General features: G+C 46.6%; 5 protein-coding genes and 1 long non-coding RNA gene across 9 annotated transcripts; 4 read left to right on the forward strand and 2 right to left on the reverse strand.

Moving 5' to 3' along the window:
• The first annotated feature begins 1,534 nt into the window (after positions 1-1,534).
• On the forward strand, positions 1,535-8,805 carry LOC6897066 (loricrin). Of its 4 annotated transcripts, none has more exons than XM_033376550.1 (5): positions 1,535-2,007; positions 4,412-4,711; positions 4,769-5,123; positions 5,502-5,711; positions 7,350-8,514. In XM_033376550.1, exons 1-5 carry the CDS (start codon positions 2,002-2,004, stop codon positions 8,144-8,146), a joined length of 1,668 nt encoding a protein of 555 aa, XP_033232441.1. In that variant the 5' UTR covers positions 1,535-2,001; the 3' UTR covers positions 8,147-8,514. The 4 variants fall into 4 exon arrangements, with proteins under 4 accessions (XP_033232441.1, XP_033232440.1, XP_033232443.1 ...); XM_033376549.1 differs by lacking the exon at positions 1,535-2,007 and adding an exon at positions 3,843-3,999; XM_033376552.1 differs by lacking the exons at positions 1,535-2,007; positions 7,350-8,514 and adding exons at positions 3,849-3,999; positions 8,521-8,805.
• Positions 8,806-9,351: 546 nt separating this feature from the next.
• On the reverse strand, positions 9,352-13,003 carry Cpr97Ea (cuticular protein 97Ea). Its single transcript, XM_002135689.3, has 4 exons — positions 12,640-13,003; positions 10,555-10,727; positions 10,212-10,485; positions 9,352-10,152 (listed from the first exon to the last, which is right to left on the reverse strand). The coding sequence occupies exons 1-4, from the start codon at positions 12,646-12,648 to the stop codon at positions 9,508-9,510; spliced, it is 1,101 nt and encodes a 366-aa protein (XP_002135725.1). The 5' UTR covers positions 12,649-13,003; the 3' UTR covers positions 9,352-9,507.
• A 443-nt stretch (positions 13,004-13,446) lies between these two features.
• Positions 13,447-15,429, forward strand: LOC26533443 (uncharacterized). The gene is made up of 3 exons (XR_004470558.1): positions 13,447-14,218; positions 14,289-14,501; positions 14,561-15,429. It is a non-coding gene; the product is annotated as an uncharacterized lncRNA (long non-coding RNA).
• A 397-nt stretch (positions 15,430-15,826) lies between these two features.
• Cpr97Eb (Cuticular protein 97Eb) lies at positions 15,827-17,276 on the reverse strand. The gene is made up of 2 exons (XM_002137215.3): positions 17,089-17,276; positions 15,827-16,709 (listed from the first exon to the last, which is right to left on the reverse strand). Exons 1-2 carry the CDS (start codon positions 17,098-17,100, stop codon positions 16,026-16,028), a joined length of 696 nt encoding a protein of 231 aa, XP_002137251.2. The 5' UTR covers positions 17,101-17,276; the 3' UTR covers positions 15,827-16,025.
• Positions 17,277-18,971: 1,695 nt separating this feature from the next.
• Positions 18,972-20,130, forward strand: LOC6897068 (uncharacterized). Its single transcript, XM_033384721.1, has 4 exons — positions 18,972-19,120; positions 19,180-19,426; positions 19,491-19,624; positions 19,679-20,130. Exons 1-4 carry the CDS (start codon positions 19,036-19,038, stop codon positions 19,987-19,989), a joined length of 777 nt encoding a protein of 258 aa, XP_033240612.1. The 5' UTR covers positions 18,972-19,035; the 3' UTR covers positions 19,990-20,130.
• Positions 20,131-20,290: 160 nt separating this feature from the next.
• On the forward strand, positions 20,291-21,566 carry LOC4801139 (uncharacterized). Its single transcript, XM_001358241.4, has 4 exons — positions 20,291-20,519; positions 20,575-20,824; positions 20,878-21,011; positions 21,066-21,566. The coding sequence occupies exons 1-4, from the start codon at positions 20,393-20,395 to the stop codon at positions 21,443-21,445; spliced, it is 891 nt and encodes a 296-aa protein (XP_001358278.3). The 5' UTR covers positions 20,291-20,392; the 3' UTR covers positions 21,446-21,566.
• The last annotated feature ends 68 nt before the right edge of the window (positions 21,567-21,634 follow it).

Below are 21,634 nucleotides of genomic sequence, written 5' to 3' on the forward strand. Positions count from 1 at the left end.
TTTCATTTTCAATTACTGTGCTGTTGTCTGTCTTGTCCGCCTTCCTTCTGCCTGTTTTCCTTTGCATTTTAACAAGTTTACAGTTTGTTAACTACGAGTGCTTAAGTATTATGTTTGGGCTAAGTTTTCTTCATGCTCTTTTCGCGTTTTGCATTTATGACTTTGCCTCGCTCTTGCAGTTGCAGTTGCAGTTGCAGCTGGAGTTGGAGCTGCAGCTGGAGTTGGCATTTGCAGTTGGTCTGTCTGTGTCTGGGCCCATTTCACTTTGGGTTAGATAACCGCTGTCCACAGTTGGGAGTGGATTGTGGGGTGGAGATATTGTACGTATGTGGACACAGCTCTTGTCTGCGTAGGACTACGCTTCCAGAGCCAGACAATTGTTAGCTCTTTTGTCAGCACGGAATATATTTAATGCAAAGTGGAGAAGGTAATCGCCTTTGCCTTGTTTGCCTTAATTGTTTGGCTCATTTACGAATGAACTGCTTCTGGCAGCAGCCTCTGACATACTGACAGTGAACCTTCATTGACAGTTGGGCCACATTTTGTGGCAACATTAGATAATGGCTTGCCCCCGGGCTCGGACGGGGTCTCCGTTTTTTTCGGATTCTGCAGTTGAAGGCTTGAGTCATAAGTGAGCCCACTGTAATCGGTCTGGGTTCAAGGTTGTTCTCTCCCAATGATCCCCAGATGAAATGTTAAGTGAGCTTCAGGCCAAGAATATTCGCATTTGAGGGTTACTCAAGGTGTTTTTCGAGAAACAGATTGTGAATGGGAAAGAAAATTCAAGCTATGAGAGTTTTGTCTTTCGCAGAATATCTTAAGTTTCATTCCAAGAACCAAAAGATGACTTTAACACCCCAAACGCTATTAAATTTGACTTAGGATCAGGCCGAGACGATCTTCAGAAGTCTTTCTTTGCTTCACTACAGAAATTGTTTTCAAACAAAAACTTATTTCAGAACTAGGGGCTTTTGAATATATCTGAATAGTATGATCGGCATTGGACTACTTCATCACATAAGAGTTTTAGGCTTCGTTTCGCCAGAGCCAGCCCTCCCGTTGTGTTTAGCTCTAGTTTTCCTTTTGCAGATCTTCAACCGATCAAAAACTATTCAAGTTCGTTGCCTCAGTCTTTTGATTGGGCCATGTCAGTATAACCAAGTCAGCGGCGGTGGATTTGCCTCAGCCGAACACGTTTTGGGCCACAGCATTTAATGAGCCGCATTGCAGTTGGTAGATTGCAACATGGTGCCGGTGCCATGCCACTCGAAACGCATTGAACTCGCTCATGTCGGTGTCGGTGTCGATGTCGATGTCGACTCACGCACATTTTTCTGGCCAAGAGGCTGCCTCCACTTTTTTTGTTGGCCCCCACTCTCTGCGGTGTCAAGCTCAACAGCTGCCAAAAAAAAAACCATTAATAAATTGTCAGACAAAAAGAGCATGAAAGAGAGCCAACTCTTTGGAGTTCAGCTAAGAGCAAGGCGAAAAATAGCTCAAAATGCAGTCGCGCCGGCGCTCTCAGCGTTTTCTTTAAAAGAGCCCAGACCGCCGGATCCCGAGCACAGTTCGAGCCCAGACGTTGCCGAGGAGGGAGCCCACTTACCATATACCAAAACAGCAGTTAGCGCGAGAGATATACGAAACCGAAACGGAACGAAACGCAGCGCAACGCAACGCAACGGTGAAAGAAAGTCGCGAGTGAAATTTCAGTGTGGTTTGTCTTCTCCCCGAAACGGCTGCGCGAATGCCGATGACAAAACAAACGTGAAGCGTGGTAAAGAGTGGTTCAATATCAAGTGTGTGGTTGCCATTGAGGCTCGCCCGAGTGCCAATTGCCTGCAAGTGGTGGTGGAGTGAAGAAAGTTGCAGACGCAGACGCAGACGTCATCAGTAAAAGTGAATTTATTTTGATCTGGATTAGTAAAGCAGCTAATCGAAGGCCCAATATAAGCTAAACCTACCAAAAAACAAATAAAAATAAACTCAAGCCGAGACACAATGAAGGTAAGTGGAAGTGCCGTCGATCCTGCAGTGAAAGTTGCCTCAGATATTGGACTAATTAGTGCATGGGTCTGCCCCTCCCCCACGACAGCCATATCTCGTTTATGCAATTTCTTTGGCCAAAACAAGTTCAAGTGCAAGGCATTCTGTGGGGAAACCCGTTTTATGTTGGCCACACATCGCTGACTTTATTAGCTAAGCCAGACCTGCGTGATGGCTATCGCACTCTCTCAGCCACAAACGCAAACGGAGACAGAGATGGTGGTAGCCATGAATAGATACGTTTACCACTGGTTATGTAAGCTCTGGCTAACCCAAAAATCCCAATTGAAGCATCGCTGCACTCGAAAGACCTTCTCTCCTACTCGACATTTGATCGCCAGACCAGACACTCATTCAGATGGAACCTTATGTCATATCCATCCGAAGTCCCCTTTGACCGAGTGCCAAGGTAAAATATCATGCATAATTATTATGTCAGACCCGGTTGGGCTTCTATGTGTCACGGCTGCTTTCCAAAATTGTTCAGAAATTTGAATAAGGCAGAGGAAGAAGGCAAAGAAGCACGTAAAAACAATAAACGAGTCCGAAAACTGAACCTACCGCAATTAATGTTTTGTGCTCAAATGAAACCAAAATGTATAGATAAAGCAGTAGCCCTGTATTGGAACTATATCCAGAGTTGAGTAATATAAAATATGCCAATTGAATATGAACACACAAACAAATAGAGACACCAAGCGATCGGGTGATATGAGAGCCGGCACAGACAATACTTTCACTCTCATACTCTCGGACGCGGTTAAATATTGGCTACAACAATGAGCAGGCAAAAAAGAGTCAAAGGGAAGATGGCTAATGGCTTAAGGCCAATGTAAATATTGGCCAATGGTTCAATATGCCAACGATCTCATTCGGAATGAATTCAATTTTCAATTCAAATTTCGCACTCGCATTGCATTCAATTAATTGATTTTTATTCCACATCGCCGTCTGGGCCATCGGCAATTATAGTTTCCATCATCGCTGCAGCATTGAAAACTGACTTTCGATTATTATTTTATTACATTTTTAATTGGTTTTATGTGTGCTTATGCAATTGGCGAGAAGACCGCAAAACACAGAAAGAGAAGAACCATGATGGTTTTTCTTATATGTATTAATTTGTGCATTTGTATGCAAATTTCAATTATTTGGACCCTGGCTTGGCCAATCTCAATCGTAGTGTATAAGAAATCAGGCATACACCCTGTCCGCCACCTCCTATATGAATATGGAGAGTCATAATCGAGGTTGCGCCATCGGGGAAAGGCTGCAAATTTGATTAATATTTCTTTGAGGTGGTTCCACTTAACCCATAAAAAAAAACAAATTTGAAAAGCATTTTCGACGAAATATAAATATCACTAATTGCACCTTGCTCAATCGATTTTCTGACCCGAATTTGATCTCCTTTGAAGATTGTATATCGTGGAACTTTCAGCGGTTTCAGTGGTTGAGCGGGTCGCAAATCACATAAACACTCAATCATAATAAAATATAGACCATATTTGTTAAATATTTAAGAGACGGCAAATTAAATAAATATTTTGTAATGCGATTACCATTGATTGCAAAGATGTATATCCTGACTGAGATAGTGCTAAGCAATAGAAAAACAATTTTGAAGGAATATAATATTTAATCATTGCCAATTTAACAATATTTGTCCTACAATTGGCACTAATTTCTTTTAATTTCGATCTGAATTATTTCTGAATTAATTTCTATATTTAATTTTTGTTTAATCGAAACTCTTTGCTTTTTGCAAAAATTTAATTTTAATTCAATCAGAGTTCACACATTTTTTTTTTATCTCGAAGTGTAACTTAATTTATCCTACAATTTTCGCAATAATTTCATTCAAATTCAATCGGAACACCCAATGGGGGGAACTTGTGTTTCAATTATAAGCCATTGACAGCTCGATGGGGCATGAAACCGATGCAAAAGCTGGCAAGTCAAAGCAGCCAAGCTGCACCACCCTGGCTCTGCCCCTGCCCCTGCTCCACTCTGGGCCCGCTCAAGCGTGAACCACCAGGGGAACACCGCATGCAGAGCGAGGATTATGCATAACATACGAGTATATGCGTTGTCAAAACGTTCAACATTAAGTGGTAGATTATGATTGCACATTGCGACTGTTTCGCTGTTGGTCTGTGTGGGTGACAGTTGACAAATGAGTGCACAGATGAGGAAATCGGGTGGATGTTTTGTGGGGAAACCGCAGCCACTGACTAGCCACAATTCGGCAATTGAATTTTACCTCTTTCTGTGGCCATTGTTTGGCCAGCACGTACCTTTCAAATAGATCCTAACCAGATTATGCAACTAACTCTCGAATATTTCCATTTCCATTTCCATGCAGGTATTCCGTGTGAGCCTGTTGCTGCTGGCCGCCCTGCCTCTGGTGTGCCACGCCTATCCCGCAGCGGACAAGTCCCTCTCGCTGGAGGACGTATCCTCAGACCTGGACAACGAACAGGGCGAGAGCGTGAAGGAGTCACAGATAGCCAAGCGTTCCGGCAGCTTCGACTATGTGGCGCACCTGAAGTCGGGTCTGCTGTCGGGCATTGGCCAGGCCTCTGCCTCGATTGCCGGTGGAAGTTCTGGTGGCAGCCATGGAGGAGGTGGCGACAGCTACAAGTCCCATGAAATTGTGGTCCATGTAAGTGAATGCCAATCTTCTTCTCTGCGAAGCCACTCTACCTTCTGTTGTTTTTAGGGCAACTCCGTGGACTATGATCCCTGGTCGTTCAAGAAGTCTGTGCTGAACACCATCTTCCAGGCGGTCAAGGCCATCACTGGCGGTGTGACTGCTCTCAAGGGGCAGCTGATCAAGGGCAGCGGGTATGCCCTAAGTGCGGGTGGCAATCTGGTGGCCGCCGGTGGCGACAAGGTCACGGATGTGGGCAAGTCCATCATCAACTCGGCGCACATCAACTCCCACACCTACGCCACTAGTCACTCCAGCGGCAGCAGCGGTGGACTCTTCGCCAAGCTCAGCTCCCTGTCGGGTGCCTCTTCCGGTGGCAGCAGCGGCCACAAGTCCGCCCCCTCCCCCGTGATCCATACTGATAGTAAGTATCCGATGGATGGTGTCTATTGGGCCGTGAACTCCACGGCGATTGTCATTTGGTTATGCAATGCAGTCGCCGGACTAGATGCATAACAATTAACCAGCCTAATAGGCAATGCATGCCCCATGCCCCGGTGTCCCCCCGATGCGCGATCCAAAACGGAAGAGACAACTTCCAGCTCCGATTCGGTGGCAGCTGCTCCGCTCGGCAACTCGGCAGCTCCACATCCAAAACCAAATCGGAGCGTGCATTGAACCTGGTCGGCAACTTTCGTTTTTGCAGCCAACCCGTTTGGTCTGCGTCTGCGTCCCATTTTGGCTCACCGACTCTGACTCTGGCTTGGCATCTGACTCTGACTATGACTCTTTCTCGTTGCAGCCATCACCACGTACGAGATACCCAGTGGCCATGCCAGCTACGGACCGCCATCAAAGCCCCCGACCTACAGCAGTGCCACGCACCAGTATCTGCCCCCAGTGGGAGGCAGCTATGGGGGCAGCGGCGGCGGTGCGCCATTCAGCGTAAGCCACTCGGCGGCCTTCGAGGCACCGTCCAGCAACTATCTGCCATCGGCCTATGGACAAGATGGTGCGTAGTCCTTTGAACAATTCAGATAATGCTTTTTGTGGTTTCGGTCTACTGTAAATACATTCTCCTGTACATATATCATAAACCTTATAGAGGTGAAGAGATCTACAATAATCATAGAAACGATTGATGTGCAAATATGTTAGGTTTTAAAAATGTAAATCTCGTAATTAAGAAATGTCCAAGGACTACAGAAGTATCTTAGAGATTAAGGTTGTTACTGAAAGTGATTTGGATTTGCTTAAGAGTACTCTAGTTTCTTCTTTGAAAGCAAAAACTTTACGAAGGCGAAAGGAGTGAAATATTTATTCATTTAACAAAACATTGTATGTATATACCCCTATTGTATATAGTAAATCTTTCAAATCAGACTCACTCAGAACCACTTCCTATGCCCCAAAGGTTAGCTTTCTTATAGACCAACAATAGTGTATAGTATCTTTGGAATTTCCACAAGAGTATCTAAAAGATGCTGCTAACAATTTGGCAAACTCTTGACAGCCGCAACTCTTTGGCCAACACAAGGCGTTAACTTGTCTCGTCAGCCTGCAATCGCAAATCACTCAACTTCATTAACATACTAGCTCTCAGTCTGCCCCCCAACCCCCAACATGCCACACCCTTTTCCCTTTCCTTCAACCCACTTCCGCACTTGGCAAACAACGAGACGAAAGTGAAAGCATCATCATCATCGGTGGCTCATAATTCGTGAAGACGAAACAAAAATCACACAAACACACATACATTGTAAATAAATACTGTAAATATTAATACTCGACATCCGAGTCGGAGTCTCCCTCTCGCTCTATAGCTCTCTTTCTCTGCTGGCTATCCATTGAATCCATGGATGGCCAGATAGGCCCAAGAGATTTGTTTCCAGTGCGTTCCAATGACACATTTCGTAGGCTAAGTTTATTCGGTTTTTTAACACATTGCGCAAGCGAACATCGAACAGGGAATGTATATAAATGTATATAAATTTACATATATACAATAGATTTAAGTATTATTTAATAACTGATCACGTCACATCTACTGTAGCTGTCCGTTAACAAGCTGTAGTACTAAAAGCGTTTATAGAGCTATTTATAGAGCCATTTGCAGTGGCCACATGTCGCATACTTGATATCTGTGCGCATACCCATTTAGTTAATGGCCCATTAAATGGTCTACAGAAAACCTTCAATGGATGACTATGAATATGGCAAATTATGTACTATTCCCCCCGTTGCAGAGCTCTATAGATCGTGTGTCACATAAAGCTAACAAAAACTAAAATCGGAATTCATCTTTGATCATCAAGTAAAATCATCACACCCCGGAGGGAGGCCGATGAGAGTGTACAAAAAAAAAATGAGTAAATCATGAAAAATAATATCAACATTTGTACAGAAAATAAAATTCATCTAACACCACAAACACATGCAAAAATAAACTCATACATACATACATAAATACACTCACATGAAAAACAATTGTAAATACAGCAAAAAACAATATTTAATTTGGTAAATCTAATGAAATCTCACTCATTGCATACACACCTCAACTCAACCACCTGAACAACATCTACAACCACCCACAAACCACACACAAACACACACTCAATCCAACAATTTCAAAAACCCATCCCGGCAGCGGACAGCGCCCACAGCAACGACTTCAACATCTACGGGCGCCACACGAAGCTGACGGATGACGAGGCCCGACGGGCGGCGAATCAGCTGCAGGAGATACTCAATCTGCTGCCCAACGGCAAGACGGAGTACACGGCCTCCAAGACGGTAGATCTGCCCACAGGAGGATCGGGGCTGGAGCATGCGGAGGTTTACAACAGCTATGGATTGCCGCTGCCCAACACTCTGGGAACCCTAGAGTCCCTCTCGCACACGGAGTCGATAACGGCAGCATATGGACCGGCAGTGAAGAATCCCGCCGATGTGTACCATCAGATGGCCAAGAGGCCGAGCGGAGGACAAACTGCAGAGGAGCTGTACATTCAGAAGCATCCCAATGAGGGCTACGAATATCCGCCGCCATCACAGGCACAGGCTCCAGCAGTAGCCCCACAGCCACAAGCTGTGAACGAGTATCGTGTGGAGAACTACCATGCCACCAAGAGCAACGCCCTCAAGGATCTGTCGCCCATCATAGCCGCCCTGGAGGTGGCCAAGCGGAAGGGGAATCACCACCAGAACGGTCCCGTGAACTACGCCATCGAGAAGCAGGTGCACAAGGAATTGCCCTTCAATTACCTGCCGCCTGTAGTGCAAAAGTCAAAGTACGTGTACAGTGCGCCTCCGCCGGGACGTTATAGTCACAGTGGAGGCTACAAGGTACGTCGCCACGCGCCCAAGCATCCGAAGCGCGTTTTCCGGCCGCAGGACTACGAGATACAGGATCCGCTGATGTTCAACCGCCTGCTGGAGGTGTGAAGAGCAGCCCGGAGACCAAAGTGTGCTAGAACCTAGTTGTAGTCCTCTAAGTCATGTGCAGCATTTAATCCTAGATCGTTTACAGCTAACTTATTTATGTTATCCCTATCGGAATCGTTATCGTGATTAATTATTTATTGAGCTCCCCCAAATTTCTTGGCTAGCCAAATAAAAGAGAGTCCCAAAGCACAGCATGAACCAGACACCGAGCACCATTCCCCCATTTATCTTCGCTCTTCCTGTATTTCCTTTCTGTTTGCACTGCTTGCTCGCACCCACACACCCACTTTTCCCATAGAGCACGTCTACACTGCCTGCAACCACCCATCAAATCAGCCGGATATCCTTCTCACCTCTCACCGCTCTCTTTACAGTCTATCATCAGTAGTCGCCACGTAGCCACGTAGCCCCGTAGCGGACCAGGACCGGGCTGTAGCTGTGGACCATGCCCATTCTGTTTTACAGCACTCTCCGCCTTCATGTATCCTAGCGTTAGTCAAACCGTTCCTGCCCTTCCGCCACCACCATAACTCCCCCGATACCCTCTCATTCTAAATACATTTCCCGATCCGATGAACCCACTAGAACCTTTTGCGGGTGCCAACCAACAGTGCAGCAAGCACTTATTGAATTGACTTAACCCCATCTTATGTTTAAGTATTTAAATTAAATAAATCGTTGATTACAAATGTTTCGATTATTTTCTTTTCTTAATTGGAAATCGAGGAGAAGCTCGAGCTGTTCATTTCTAGCAAAAAGATAGAATTCTTCATTGTCTCGTATGTGGACTGTTAAAATGGTGTGCCTAAAAGTATGCCACAATATTTTCAAAACCAAAATTAAATTCCTGTAGTATATTTTGGACAAAGAAAAATCCATAAAAAATCCAAGGAAATTTTAAGATTTATTTTTAAATCAAGACTGATTTTTGGGAGGAAAGAGAATTTTGGAAAATATACTAGCAGAGGACTAGCACTGTTCAGAAATACCGAATCAGACTAATAATCGTACTCCAAGTCCACAAAATAAACTTGGGTCTAAATTGTGTTAATTTCTAGAGAGGCAATATACACCACAGAAACGTATTTTTCCTACCATTCGATATCCCAGCCAACAATCTTTTTCAAGCAAGCGATGCCGAAAGAATTACAGCCATCATCTATGGCATCTTAAAGAGTGCCCATCCTCAATAAAACTAAATCACCTCGATTATCAATAATAGATTTAATTATCGCTTAGAAAATCTCAGGGGCAGAGTGCACCTGTGCGGATAGGACCTAAAAGCAAGGAATCTCTGTGTTGAAGAGGAGGACTGGGAGGCAGCCGACGTCCCGTGACTGCCATGACAACCAATTTTTTGCTCAGTAGTAGCCGAAAGAGATGTCGTGCAGGGGCTGGGCACTTCCTTGGGGCAGGGCGTAGTCGCGGGCCAGCTGATCCAGAAGACTGCTGCCGCCTCCACCACTGCGAGGCTGGGACTGCTGCTGTGGCTGATAGCTGGACTGCTGCTGGGGCTGATAGCTGGACTGTTGCTGCACGGGACGGGCAACGGGCGCCTGAGAGGGACCAAAACCGACGGGCTCCAGAAGCGGACGTCCACCGGAAGCAGGTGCCAGGAAGCCCTGGGCACGAGCACTGCTTGGAGAAGGCGAGGCAGGAGGCAGGGCGTAGACGGGACGGGAAATCCGGACATTAGAGGGTCCATCGCCGAAGCTCTGGGATTGGGAATAGTCGGGCTCGGGACCGGGACGGGCGGGTCGCTGCAGCGGGGAGTACAGTACATCGGTGGTGCGCTGGGCTCCCGGCACTTGGAGCCGTGGTGGCGCTGGACCCACAGACGTGTGGTGTTGCTGGTGCTGTGGCTGTGGCTGAGGAGCATACTGGACGCGACGCGGCGGCTGGGGCTGAGGCTCCACTTCCTCCTCCTCGTATTGGACATACTGCGGCTGCGGCTGCGGTTGAGGGCGTGGTTGTGGGCGTGGCTGAGGACGCTGCTGCTGAACACGCTGCGGGGGAAGCAAATGAATTAGAAGAGAAAGTGGCTGAAAATATATTCTTAGCGTACGTATGGCCTCTGTGGACGCTGGACAGGCTCATCCGCATAGTCGGGCTCCTCCTTGGCCGTCTCATCGACCAGAGTGGGTGGCGCCACAGTGATGCCCTCGCCTGAGGGCTGGAAACCGTACTTGTTGGCTCCATACTCCACCACTCGCACCTTGCCCGTCTCGTCGACATATCCGTACTTGCCCTTCACCTCGCCGGTGGCCAGCTTCGTCTCAATCTTGAAGGAGCCATCGGCTCCCTCATAGCCGTACGTGTAGGAGCCATCTTCGTTGTGCCTGAGGAGGAGTGGGAGATTCGAGTGATTACTGGGAAAGATCATCTCCGGGCTTCGGCGGACGACTTACTTGTTGATCTGCTTGAGGATGGGCACTGGCGTGGGTCTTGGCACTTCTGCCTGGTTAGAAGGACGCAGGCGGACTGGGGAAGTTCGTGGTGTGTTCTCCTGGTAGTCCTGATAGTCCTGGGCACCCACCAGCCCCACGCCAATCAGACAGCCGACAAAGAGCAAACGTTGCAGCTACAAGGAAACGAAGCAAATAGTCTGGTGAAATGGTAACCGGTTCGCTAATTGCCACCCGTTCAGTCCATCCGCCCCAGTCCTCCAGTTCCGCCTCTTCCTGGAACAGCGGAACACCTTGACAGTGCTGACGGCAAAGAATGCCAGACGGCGACGATGTCTACAAAAGTCTTAAGTCAGGCTGCCTTTCACTTTTGTTGCCGGCCAATGACACCCTCAATGCCAAGCAGGAACCGATAGCCCCCTCCGCACACACACACCACACTCCGCACACCATACACAGATATACCCGTTTATGTGAGTTGCATAAAGTCACAGCCAGAGCCCAGGCCCAGACCCAGAGGGAGAGTGACACGCGATATGGGCAGGGTTTAATTGAATACCCAACAAACAGTGGCAGTGGCAACATAATCCATGGAGAAATGCTACCGAAGATGGAAGACGAAACGGAAGAGGAATGCCAATTTTCGTGGGGCAGCCCCCTGACTCCCACACACACAGCAGCCAGCTGTGTGGTGTTGGGTAATCCAGAGGCGGTGGCAGATTCGGAGGACAACAAAGAGGCAGGCACAGAAATTATGTGAAGCTGCGGCAAAGTTCCCACACTTGCCAAGCGCCAGGGAAATGTGTTGCAAGTATGTTCGAGTGATGCAGCCGGGGCAGGCAAATGCCAATGAAATTGCCCAGACGACAGGTAACGGTAGATGGGAGATGGACGGGCACTAAGCCAGAGAGAGCCTGCAACCTATACAATAGAGATAAAGCTGCTGCTTATTCCGGCCTGAAACTAGTGCCAATCCCACTTCAGAAGGTTTAGCTCCCTGTCCTGTAGAAGGACGACAACTCAAAGTCCTTCCATGTTTGCTGCTGGCAACAGTTTGGCCAACAGCAAACAAACCTCGATGCCAAGAATCGAGCTGAGGTGCTTTTGTCTCTTATGTACTCCCGTTTGGCATTTCGGACTTTAGCTGTTTTTTGCTCGACCATTCCGCATGCCAAAACCTTTCACTATCCACAGAGCTGCACCACATGCTGCAGCCTTGGCTTGCAAACGGACAGCCAGACGAAAAGATAGACGGATAGACAGACAGACAGAGTCAGAGTCAGAGCTGTTGGCTGGTTGGCTGGTTGGCATGGAGTCGTAGTCGGCGTCGGACACAATCACATGGGGACGGGGACCCAGTGCACCAGTGCACCAGAGGCACAGAAACAGAAACCAACTGACCAAAAACTTGACTACCGCGTGTGAACCAGAGCCAGAGTGGATTCCAGCGATTGCCTTTGATATTTTCGCGCTCGAGCAGAGGGGCAAATGAAGGGGCAATGGGCATCGCATTGCATCGCGTTACAGTCTACGCCGACCAAGCTTGTTAGTGTAACTTTTCGCTGATTGAAGTTCCTGCAACTATTTGCCCTGCTCTTTTTTTGTTGTTGTTGTTGTTGTGCTCTTTTCCCAAGAATCTGCCAAACGAGCTGTGTTCGTCCATAAATTATGTCAAAATCCAGTTACCAAATTGGGTGCCAGAGACAAGAGAGCTTGGAAAATGTCGCTGGCTGGCTGGCTGCTCGACAATTGCGATCGGGGGGCTGGGAGCAAATTAACGGTTCACTCGATTTGCATAGCAAATTATGCGATATTTACACAACACTCGCCGCAATCCAATGACGTAATCCTCCAGAGCCCGAGCTGTAGCTGGAGTCGTTGCACCAACAACAGCCGCAGCAGCAGCAGCACCTGATTGCCCCCTGTCTACAGTGCCACGCATTCAGCACCAAACACCAAGCACCATTTAGCACCAAGAGCCAGGCTCCATCGTGTGACCTTTGCTATTATGAGTGCTTTATGTGTAACCAATCACCCCACCCACACATCCAGTCACCCACAGACCCACATCCACCCACTCACACATACCACTTTCATGTTGTCTGCCGAAGTTGTATCCGTTGGTTGGAACTATCTCGAATCGATTAAAAACTTTTGTGAATGCAATCTGAGAAGGCCTTCGCGGGGCAACACCCAAAAATTCGTTGATATCCAAATCCAAGACAACAAAGCACTTTCAATTCCTCTAATGAACCGGGTAGCGGTACTGGAGCGGCACTGGAGTAATCTCGAGCGATTCCGTGGAGCGTTGTCTTGGGAGCTGAGCTGAGAGATCGCGTTGAGGCTGGAATTGACTGGAGACCGACGACCGACCGACTGAGCCGCCCAGGTTGTTGTATTTCGCTTTATATACCGCTGGAGGAAAACCTTTTATTTATCCAATACCAACGGCTAACGGACCAAACACCGACACCGACACCACCACCAGCAACAGCAACACCACAAAACTTCACCAACAAGTCAGCGGCGCCAGCGCAAAAGGACAGAGAGCAATCAAGAGCGGGAGAGCTGGAGAGTGGAGAGCGGTGAGCGGTGAGAGCTTGGACAGCTTCTCTGAGAGAGCTTCTATCTGTGCTTTTGCAAGCTTTTCCTTGGACATTGGATTAATGTAGAAATGGAAACTTTAAAGAACAGAAGCTGGACTTAAAGATTATGGAACTCCCTTCCCTTACTTCTCTTGACAAAACAACCCTCATAGAAAGCACTCCGCAACAAACCAACCCCAATCTGAGCACTTGTACCCACAGCTTGCCGAAGTAATTTCAAGTTTTCTTCCTAAACTAATAACAAAACTCGTCTAAATTGAATTACTACTTGTTATCATTAAAAAGCAGGCAGAAGTTTAATAAATTTAACAAATTACACTCAAATATCCAGGCAATACTTGTCAGCCATCCGAAAAACTCTAGTTCGAGGCCATGGCAACAGGCAATAGGGCCGCGACTGGGCCCGACCCTTGCGATGGACATGGACAATTAATCACAAAAATACTAGGCCCATAAATTGTGAAAAATGAATCAATGTGAAGCACAGACAGGCAACGTGGCTAATGAATGAAAAAGCCGACAAAGTGAAGTGAAATGAAGTGTTGCGAATCTGACGCCAAATGCCAATCCTCCCAAGGCAGAAGCCATTGCCCAATTGGGTGGCCTCCCTGTGGGATCTGGAGGTCAATTGGATGGCATTTCAAACGCAGCCACAGAAGTCATCAATCAGTGGTTATTTTCCTATGGGCACACCGTGCGTATGCGTAATGTCAGCAATTGTCGTTTAATGAAAGAAACAACGACAACCCCTGCAACATTCTGCATCCATTTGGAGTGGCCTTGCCGTCGTCATTCCGTTGGAATTAATGACTGAGCAAGTCGCACCACACACACTGTGGCAGACCCTCGTTCCGTTATTGCAAGTCGATAGTTCAGCGAGAAAAAAAACTGGTTACTGCACTGCACCACATACTACCAGACCAGGAAACCGCCGGGCCCATGTCTGTCCCCCCGGCTCCCACTGCTGCTGCCTCTCCAACTATCTATCTGGGTTTCAAGTGCCGCCGCCCATGACGCAGGGCAGTGACAGTGCCAGTCCCAGTACCAGTACCAGTCTTCAAGTGCGTAAGATCTTTATTCTGTGTGTTTGCTTTGTTACAAATATCATGTTAAAGACAAGTTTCTGGTCAGGTTTTTCCCATGGATTGAATGGGAGAGATAAAGATAGAGAAGGGGAGAGAGGAGGCAATTGGGCGTGCACCTGAACTTGTGCGGCTGCGTAGACGCACTGGCTCGCTCAAGGCCGATGGAGGTCGCAAAATATAGTGGTACTTGGTGATAAAATATTCCATGAACTTGCCATACTCTTGAGAGTTATTTGCTAAAAAACTTCGTTTATGCAGAGTGAGTTTAAAGAAGAGAAGCAATACTTTTCTGTAGTATTTAATGAAGCAACCCTTCAGCAAATAGATTCAACTCTTCACGGAACTCCCGGAAAAAAACACATTAAATCTACTCAAATTTCCATATTTATTGCGTTGAAAACCATCTTCAACGAAGCATATAAAGTAGTCCCAGCTTACACAGCAGTGATGGAAGGAGAACTGAAGCAAAGAGGACTGCGCAGAAGAGAAGCAAACAGGAGTCCACTTAATTCAGCTACCATATTCCCATCCATTTTAACATTTCCAACAAAATAACGCCCTACTTAAGGCTGTACAATGAGTATGTCTTCCACTTGTACAAGTATTTCACGAGCTCCGGCAAAACGTGGGCAGCAAAGGCAGCAGCTGTTCAGAAGTCAGAAATAACAAAGCTCACAAATTTACAGGAAATTCTTTGGTCATGACAACGAGAGCAGAGCTCAGACCAGCGCCCAGACAAGTTTCATAGCTACACAAAAAACAAAACAAAAAAAACCTTCATTTTGCTCTGCAAAATTATATAAATACTGCAAAAAATATACAAATATTTGCTTTGTGTGTGTTATAATAGGTGCAGTCTGGAGTTGATTCTGCGCTGGTACTGGCAGCAAAACGTTTTACATTTTTGATTTGCCAAAGAGTTACAGTGGAATGGAAATTAAATTCAAATTTAATTCGTTTAACTGAAGAGTTTGTATTCGTGAGCAAAAACAGCAAACAAAATAATGGAAAATATGCAATTAAATTAATATCTCTTGCAAGCCAATATTATTAAGTAGCGTAATCTATTAGGCTTGTACTTATGATCTTTGATGCTATTACCATTTGAAGATTTCAACGATTGATTGGAATACACGGAAACCAAATGAACCTCTATTAACTCAATTTCTTCCCAATTATCTGTGAACTTTAAACCACTGTAGGTACACGCCCCTGCACACCCAAAAGGCATGGCACCACCATGTGGCACCACCAAGCACCGCAGAGTAGCAGCTTGGGGCAGCATTCAGCTGGTCAGGCCATTGGCGGCAGTGCATTTGAAAGTGGTTTTGGCCAGCACATTGCATAAGTGCACTAAATTCCAGTCGGAGGTCCAATCCACTTTGGTTTTCTATCCGAAACGGCAAAAACTTTTTACCCGATCATTCTGTGTTGACGTAATGGCTTAACGATTATTGGCCGACGGTCGATGGTCGGGTTGGCTTTTTGCTTTGCCTTTGTCTTCGTTTCGGGGCGGCCTAATTGAAGCGGAACCTGGTGCTAGTTTGCTTAATTGAGTGCCAAATGAGATACTTCGAATGATCGTACTTCTTCAACGCTTCGGCTCTCGAAAGTCAGTTTATTACACATTTACAAGAACATACATTTATTTAGTATATTTTAGTAGTAACCGATGTGTGGGATATTCGGAGTGACTGATTTTTTTGGCAGTATGAAAAGTTGACATTGTCCTCGGACACTTCAGTCGCTATCTCTCTGATGCTGTCCTGATCCCCCGATCCGTCTACTTCCTGCCCGTGTAATCGATGCTGTAGGATCCCGTGTTAAGGTTCAGATTACGCAGCGCTGGATGGAACTGCTGCGGCTGTTGCTGTGGGCCGTAGTAGTTCTGGGCTGGCGCCGGGGGCTGGTAGTAGCGTGGCTGCGGTGCGGGCGGATTATAGTACTGCGGGGTGGGATTGTAGTACGGACGTTGGGGAGCAGGCTGCGGCGCTGGAGCATAGGACGGCTGCTGCTGCTGGCCACGCCCAAAGTCGCCCAGAGAGAACTTGCTGGCTGCAATGGGGCGGTTGTACTTCTGGTCCTTGTAATAGACGGCTGGATCCTCCCTGTACTGCCCGTCGTCGATCTCGTTGGGGCCCAGTGGGTACGGATTGGTGTTGCTCAGCGTCGGTGGCGGGACATTGATGTGGCTGCCCGCGGGCTCAAAGCCACGCTTACTTGCCCCGTACTCGATCTCCCTAACCTTTCCCTGGTCATCCACGTAGCCGTACTTGCCGTACACCTCTCCGTTGGCGTACTTGGTCTCGATCTTGAAGCTCTTGTCGGCTGCCTCGTATCCATAAGTGTACGACCCATCATCGTTGTGCTTGTCGATCTGTTTGAGGATGGGCACTGGCGTGGTGTAGTCCTGATACTGCGCATACGCACAGTGGGCCGCAAACAGCAAAAGCATCCAACAAATGGACTGTAGAGAAGAGAATGAAAGACAAAGAGTATGTTGGGGCTTATCAGATTGTCTTTATTTAACTGTTCGGGCTACACCCAGCTGTAAATGCTTTGTTTATGACACATCTCGAAACAATTGAATTGGGAATTAGCTCAAGGACATATCGAACCAATAAACCACCAATTAGTTCACTTTTTATCATAAGCACCGATCTGCAAACACCATTTAGAGGGTTGGGCGGGGTGTACGGACTCATTGGCAACCGGTTTACTGATGAATGCATTCTAAAAATTCACTGCGCAAATTGTTTTCCACACTCCACCAGACACATTCTGCATTGTAAACATACTTCAAGGGCTTTTGGGGCCTAGGTTCTGGGTCGGGTTCGGGGTCTTACCAATTTCATCATTTTGCCAAGTTATTATGGTATTTCAATCAATGCCAAATCGTTTTCACCAATCTCTCTGTTGCACAACGAATCACGCAATGTACACTGCAAAAATGATTTATGAAAATGGTATAGAAAATGCCTCTGCACTTGCACTCGAGACTCTGCGAAACGAAACGACAAACTCGAAAGAAAATCAGGGCGTGCAACGCTTTTTATACCACCAGCAACATTTCGCAAAGCCCCGCCAAGGAGGGGGAACAAGAGGGGTAAAAACACTGTATGAAATAAAATAAGCTAAAGCTTCGATGGTGAACCGAAGTCTGGAAGTCGGGCGATCGGCGATCAGCTGCGACAACGAAACCGAAGCGAGTGCCTCGGACTTGGAGTCGCTTCAAGTCGGGGCACGAGAACCGACTTGGACCTGCCATGGAATGCAGCATAGAAATCGAAAGCCGTCAGCCAGCTGGGCGTATGAGTACCCACATACCCACTCACACACTCAACGTACACACCCATAGTATGGCTATATAGTATATGGTCTGGAGTCAGGCGAGAAGCAATTTCCAATCAGGTTATTAGCGTGAACCGTCGTCATACAGAATTCTTGGCTCGAGCAGAATTTATGCTCCCACCGCTCACGCATACGCAATGAGAACGGAGTAGAGCAGAGCAGAGCACAGCGCTGAATGCCAATTCTATCAAGACGTCGACATTCAGTGCACGGAAGTGCTGCACTTGTAAGGTATTTCAATTATGTAAAGCACTTCTCCCCTTAGCCAGACGTTAATCGATTACAATCACCAGGCAGACTAGAGACCAGCAAACAGCTTACAGCGAGCCGGCCACCCAATTACTAAACGTAATTCCATCAGCCACCACAGCCAGTATGTACATAAATTGTGTGTTGCTTTCGGCCATTTCTCTTGAGCTGTCAAAAAAAAAGTGCAAACAAAATTTGGCTTGTAGTCCACTGACCTAGTCAATGCCTGTGTCTCTGGCAACTGGAAACTGGTTGCCAGCAGTGGGCCAAAAGAAATGAGAAAAAATAAGATGATTTTTGTCATCTTTTTTATGTCTGGTATAATACTCGTGAATTCTAGAAGAGTCAGTTACCTCAGAAGCAAGCTTGCCATAGGCAAAAGCATGCCATTTACCAATACCAAAGATCCACAACTGCAACTGTTCAAAAGATTACTTGCCTGATCATAAGACAAGCCAGCAGTTTGATCAGTAATAGCTAGAACCAATGTTTGGGGAGAGTTCATTAGCCTTAAAAACCGCAGCCTTGGTCACAGCCTAATGCTGATAAGCTTTACTTTAAGCCAGCTTATTTACTTGACTCAACCAATCATCACTTGCAGCAAAGGGTCTCGAGGCAATTTATACCCATCTACGACTACTACTACCCCTAAGTAGATCTATAAAATCACACAGATACTCACTTTACTAATCAACCAGTTGTTGTCATCTATTAATGGTCTTGTAAAACCAGTTAAGCTCTAGCGAAAGTGAGATAATCGCAGGTTAGAATGGAATAGAGATATATGTATATCTATATATAATCGTGTGTGCACAGAAGCAGGTCTTGAGAGAATCTGGCCAATTACAATTAAGGTAGTAGAGTGGAGTCAAAGGCCTAAGGGTCACATCAAGGTGAGTGCAATTTTCGGTTAGAGGGTAGCAGATCAGATGTCAAGCCACAACTCATTTGGACACCCTGTACGACCACATCAAGTCTAATGTTGAAAAACTTGTTTACTTACTAATTGTACCGAAAAAAGAGAATAAAGATGTTTTCTAAAATATATATGAAACATCGAAACAATGAAATGGATACAAAAGATCTAGATTTTGGCCTTTCATTTTGAATAAAACACAAAGACTCCAGACCGAAATCGCATTTCGTTCGGTGCCTTGAAGTCGTGCAAACTGTTTTAGCTTAAAGGTCTAAAGATGCTGGAGAAAATCGCCAAGTTTCTGATCATTTTGGTTGTACTTACTGCCACTGCAAATGGCTCAAAATATCTAGCCCAGAAACGTAAGAAACTCTCGCAGATTCTACGCAAACTCAGTCTCCAAATAACCAATTAATTGCAGCTGATTTCCTTACACCGTGCGTTGTGGGCGATCCAAGCATCAATAGTTGCCTGGCTCAGAACTTGCAGGCGCTTTTCCATCAGTGGAAGGACGGCATACCTGGCTACAATGCGTTAGGATCCTTGGATCCTCTGCATATCAAGAGAGTGAAGTTCTCGCAAGATGCTAGCCAAGCCATAGCCATCAATGCTGATCTGCAGAATGTATATGTGACTGGAGCTGGCCAAGCAGTGATCAAGGAGGCCAGGTAGGATCTACTACTGCTTCATCTACTGGTGAAATGTTAATCCAAGCAAACGTATACTCTTTAGTTTTGACCCCAAACACTACGTGATGAAGGCTTTGGTCTTCGTTCCGAAGCTCCGTTTCCAGTTCGACTACAAACTCAAAGGCCATGTAGTTGCCCTGAACCTCAATGGCCGTGGCAGCGGCTACTTTGAAGCTGGTAAGACTAGTTAGCCAACTGTAAGACCATCTTTAAGCTTATTCCAATCCGCAGAGAAAGCCTTGCTGTACCTGGAAATGGCGGGCAGGCCACGCGTCACACCCGAGGGGGGTTTCGCGGATGTGGACAGTCTGAAAATCTCCTTCCGTGATATCAAGCAATTCCACATCCAGCTGCAAAATCTTTTCGGGGGCAACAAGCCCCTGGAGGACAGTGCCCACACGCTTTTCAACGAGAACTGGCGGGAGTTCTACGAGGTGCTACGTCCTGCTGCCGAGCAAACTGTCGGAGGCGTACTCCTCGATCGCATGAAAAAGACGTTCGCCTATGTTCCAGCCAGCTACTTCATCAAAGACTTCCACTGAGGGAATACTACGCTAGAATTAATGTAACATTATAATAATACGAGTACCTACACAGTAATATAATTCTCACTTTTAATAATATTGTAACCGGCGGTTAGGACAGGAAATAGATGAAATTAAACACACAACCAGATGCATTTAGCCCCGGCTTCGTGCTCAAACTAAATGGCTGTAAGCTGCTACCAAATGAGTTTGTGTGTCGCCCAGTTGAGAGCTGTCGCAGCTCGAAACTTGGATCTCGGATCTATGATCTTGAATGCTCGCTGAATGAGAATAAAACTGAAGCCCAGAGCTTGCCGCCAGCTAGTCGGTTGCATGTCGTGACACCGATTAATGTAACTCTGAGCCGCTGTCTCAGTTGCAAATAAAGATATTAGATACAGAAGTGCAAAGATACAGTAGCATGAGCAGCAGCACGCGCCATGGCCGTAGGTCTTTTGGGCTTTGTAGTGGATTAATTGCCATCTTGTGCCTAAATGAGATCGCTTTGGATGTGATGGTGGCAGCCGTCGCCTACTACACGGAGAAGCGTAAGTCCTGTCATTCAAATTGGTCATCCCTACTTGGACTCTAACGAATCCACAGCATCTTGGCTGCCTTCGTGCCGAATTTACGAGCCTGGCTTCACCAAGTGCTCGACGAACAGCGTGCAGAAACTTCTGGACCAAATGAACAGCGGGATTCCGGAGGTAGTCGAAAGCTTTGGTCCCTTCGATCCCATGCGGGTAAGAGACATAGTCTTCAAGCAGGATAACAATGAGGTGGCCACCATAAGAGCCAATCTCACAGAGCTTGTGGTGAAGGGGTTCGCAAAAACCAAGGTCAAGGAGAGCCGGTAAGTGGGTGGACCAAGTCAAAAGAGCACTCCATCAATAGTGATTCATTTAGTGTCAGCAAGAAGGACTTTAGCTGGCAGACCAAGATCTATCTGCCCAAAATGCGATTGGATGGCAAGTACCAAATGGCCGGAAGGATTCTGCTCATACCACTGAGTGGTTCTGGCAATATATTCATAGAGATCGGTAAGTGTTCTCACTTTAAAACTAAGCCCGGAACTCAGAACATCATTTCCATAGAGGATCTGGACATACTGCTGATAACTAAGACGCAGCTGTATGAGAAGGGCGGCTTCACCTTCGACAATGTCACGTCCGTGCGTGTCCAGCTAAAGCTCTCCCGAGTGCACACCGAACTGGACAACCTGTTCAACGGCCGAAGCCCGGAGGTGGAGCGCAGCACCAATCAGTTCTTCAACGACAACTGGCGGGACTTTTACGAGGCCCTCAAACCGCTGATCGTCGAAACGGTCGAAAACATTCTCTACGATGTGATGTCCAAGGTGTTCCATCTGATCCCAGCTAACTTCTTTGTGGAAGACATACCCACCCCTCAGGAGTTGTATGGCTCCAAGCTTGCGGCTGGTAGTGATAGTGGATCCAATTCCATGCCAAATTGATAACTGATTGATCCATCTAGTGTAGTCGAGAGTATATTCCAGTTTTGAGCTAAGAATTTTGCTGAAAGGCAGTGTAATATTGGCAATAAATGTGTACTATTTTTATAGCTATCCCTCCGTATAGCAGATCTATTCAATCAATAGCAATCAGGTCGGTTTTGCCCAACAAACAATTTGCAATTCGAATGA

This window comes from Drosophila pseudoobscura, chromosome 2, assembly GCF_009870125.1.
Source record: "Drosophila pseudoobscura strain MV-25-SWS-2005 chromosome 2, UCI_Dpse_MV25, whole genome shotgun sequence".
Lineage (NCBI taxonomy): Eukaryota > Metazoa > Arthropoda > Insecta > Diptera > Drosophilidae > Drosophila > Drosophila pseudoobscura.

What these genes read in the sequence shown, in the direction of transcription:
- LOC6897066 (XM_033376549.1), top strand. Translation starts at nt 3,979, where the DNA reads ATGAAACCGATGCAAAAGCTG. An exon ending in TGAAACCGATGCAAAAGCTG is followed by an intron (nt 4,000 to 4,411) that starts GCAAGTCAAAGC and finishes ATTTCCATGCAG; the next exon opens with GTATTCCGTGTGAGCCTGTT. An exon ending in CCCCGTGATCCATACTGATA is followed by an intron (nt 5,124 to 5,501) that starts GTAAGTATCCGA and finishes TTCTCGTTGCAG; the next exon opens with CCATCACCACGTACGAGATA.
- Cpr97Ea (XM_002135689.3), bottom strand. An exon ending in ATCCTCAAGCAGATCAACAA is followed by an intron (nt 10,486 to 10,554) that starts GTAAGTCGTCCG and finishes ACTCCTCCTCAG; the next exon opens with GCACAACGAAGATGGCTCCT. An exon ending in AGCGTCCACAGAGGCCATAC is followed by an intron (nt 10,153 to 10,211) that starts GTACGCTAAGAA and finishes CTTCCCCCGCAG; the next exon opens with CGTGTTCAGCAGCAGCGTCC.
- LOC6897068 (XM_033384721.1), top strand. Translation starts at nt 19,036, where the DNA reads ATGCTGGAGAAAATCGCCAAGTTTCTGATCATTTTGGTTGTACTTACT. An exon ending in GCAGTGATCAAGGAGGCCAG is followed by an intron (nt 19,427 to 19,490) that starts GTAGGATCTACT and finishes TATACTCTTTAG; the next exon opens with TTTTGACCCCAAACACTACG. An exon ending in CAGCGGCTACTTTGAAGCTG is followed by an intron (nt 19,625 to 19,678) that starts GTAAGACTAGTT and finishes TCCAATCCGCAG; the next exon opens with AGAAAGCCTTGCTGTACCTG.
- LOC4801139 (XM_001358241.4), top strand. Translation starts at nt 20,393, where the DNA reads ATGAGCAGCAGCACGCGCCATGGCCGTAGGTCTTTTGGGCTTTGTAGT. An exon ending in CGCCTACTACACGGAGAAGC is followed by an intron (nt 20,520 to 20,574) that starts GTAAGTCCTGTC and finishes ACGAATCCACAG; the next exon opens with CATCTTGGCTGCCTTCGTGC. An exon ending in CAATATATTCATAGAGATCG is followed by an intron (nt 21,012 to 21,065) that starts GTAAGTGTTCTC and finishes TCATTTCCATAG; the next exon opens with AGGATCTGGACATACTGCTG.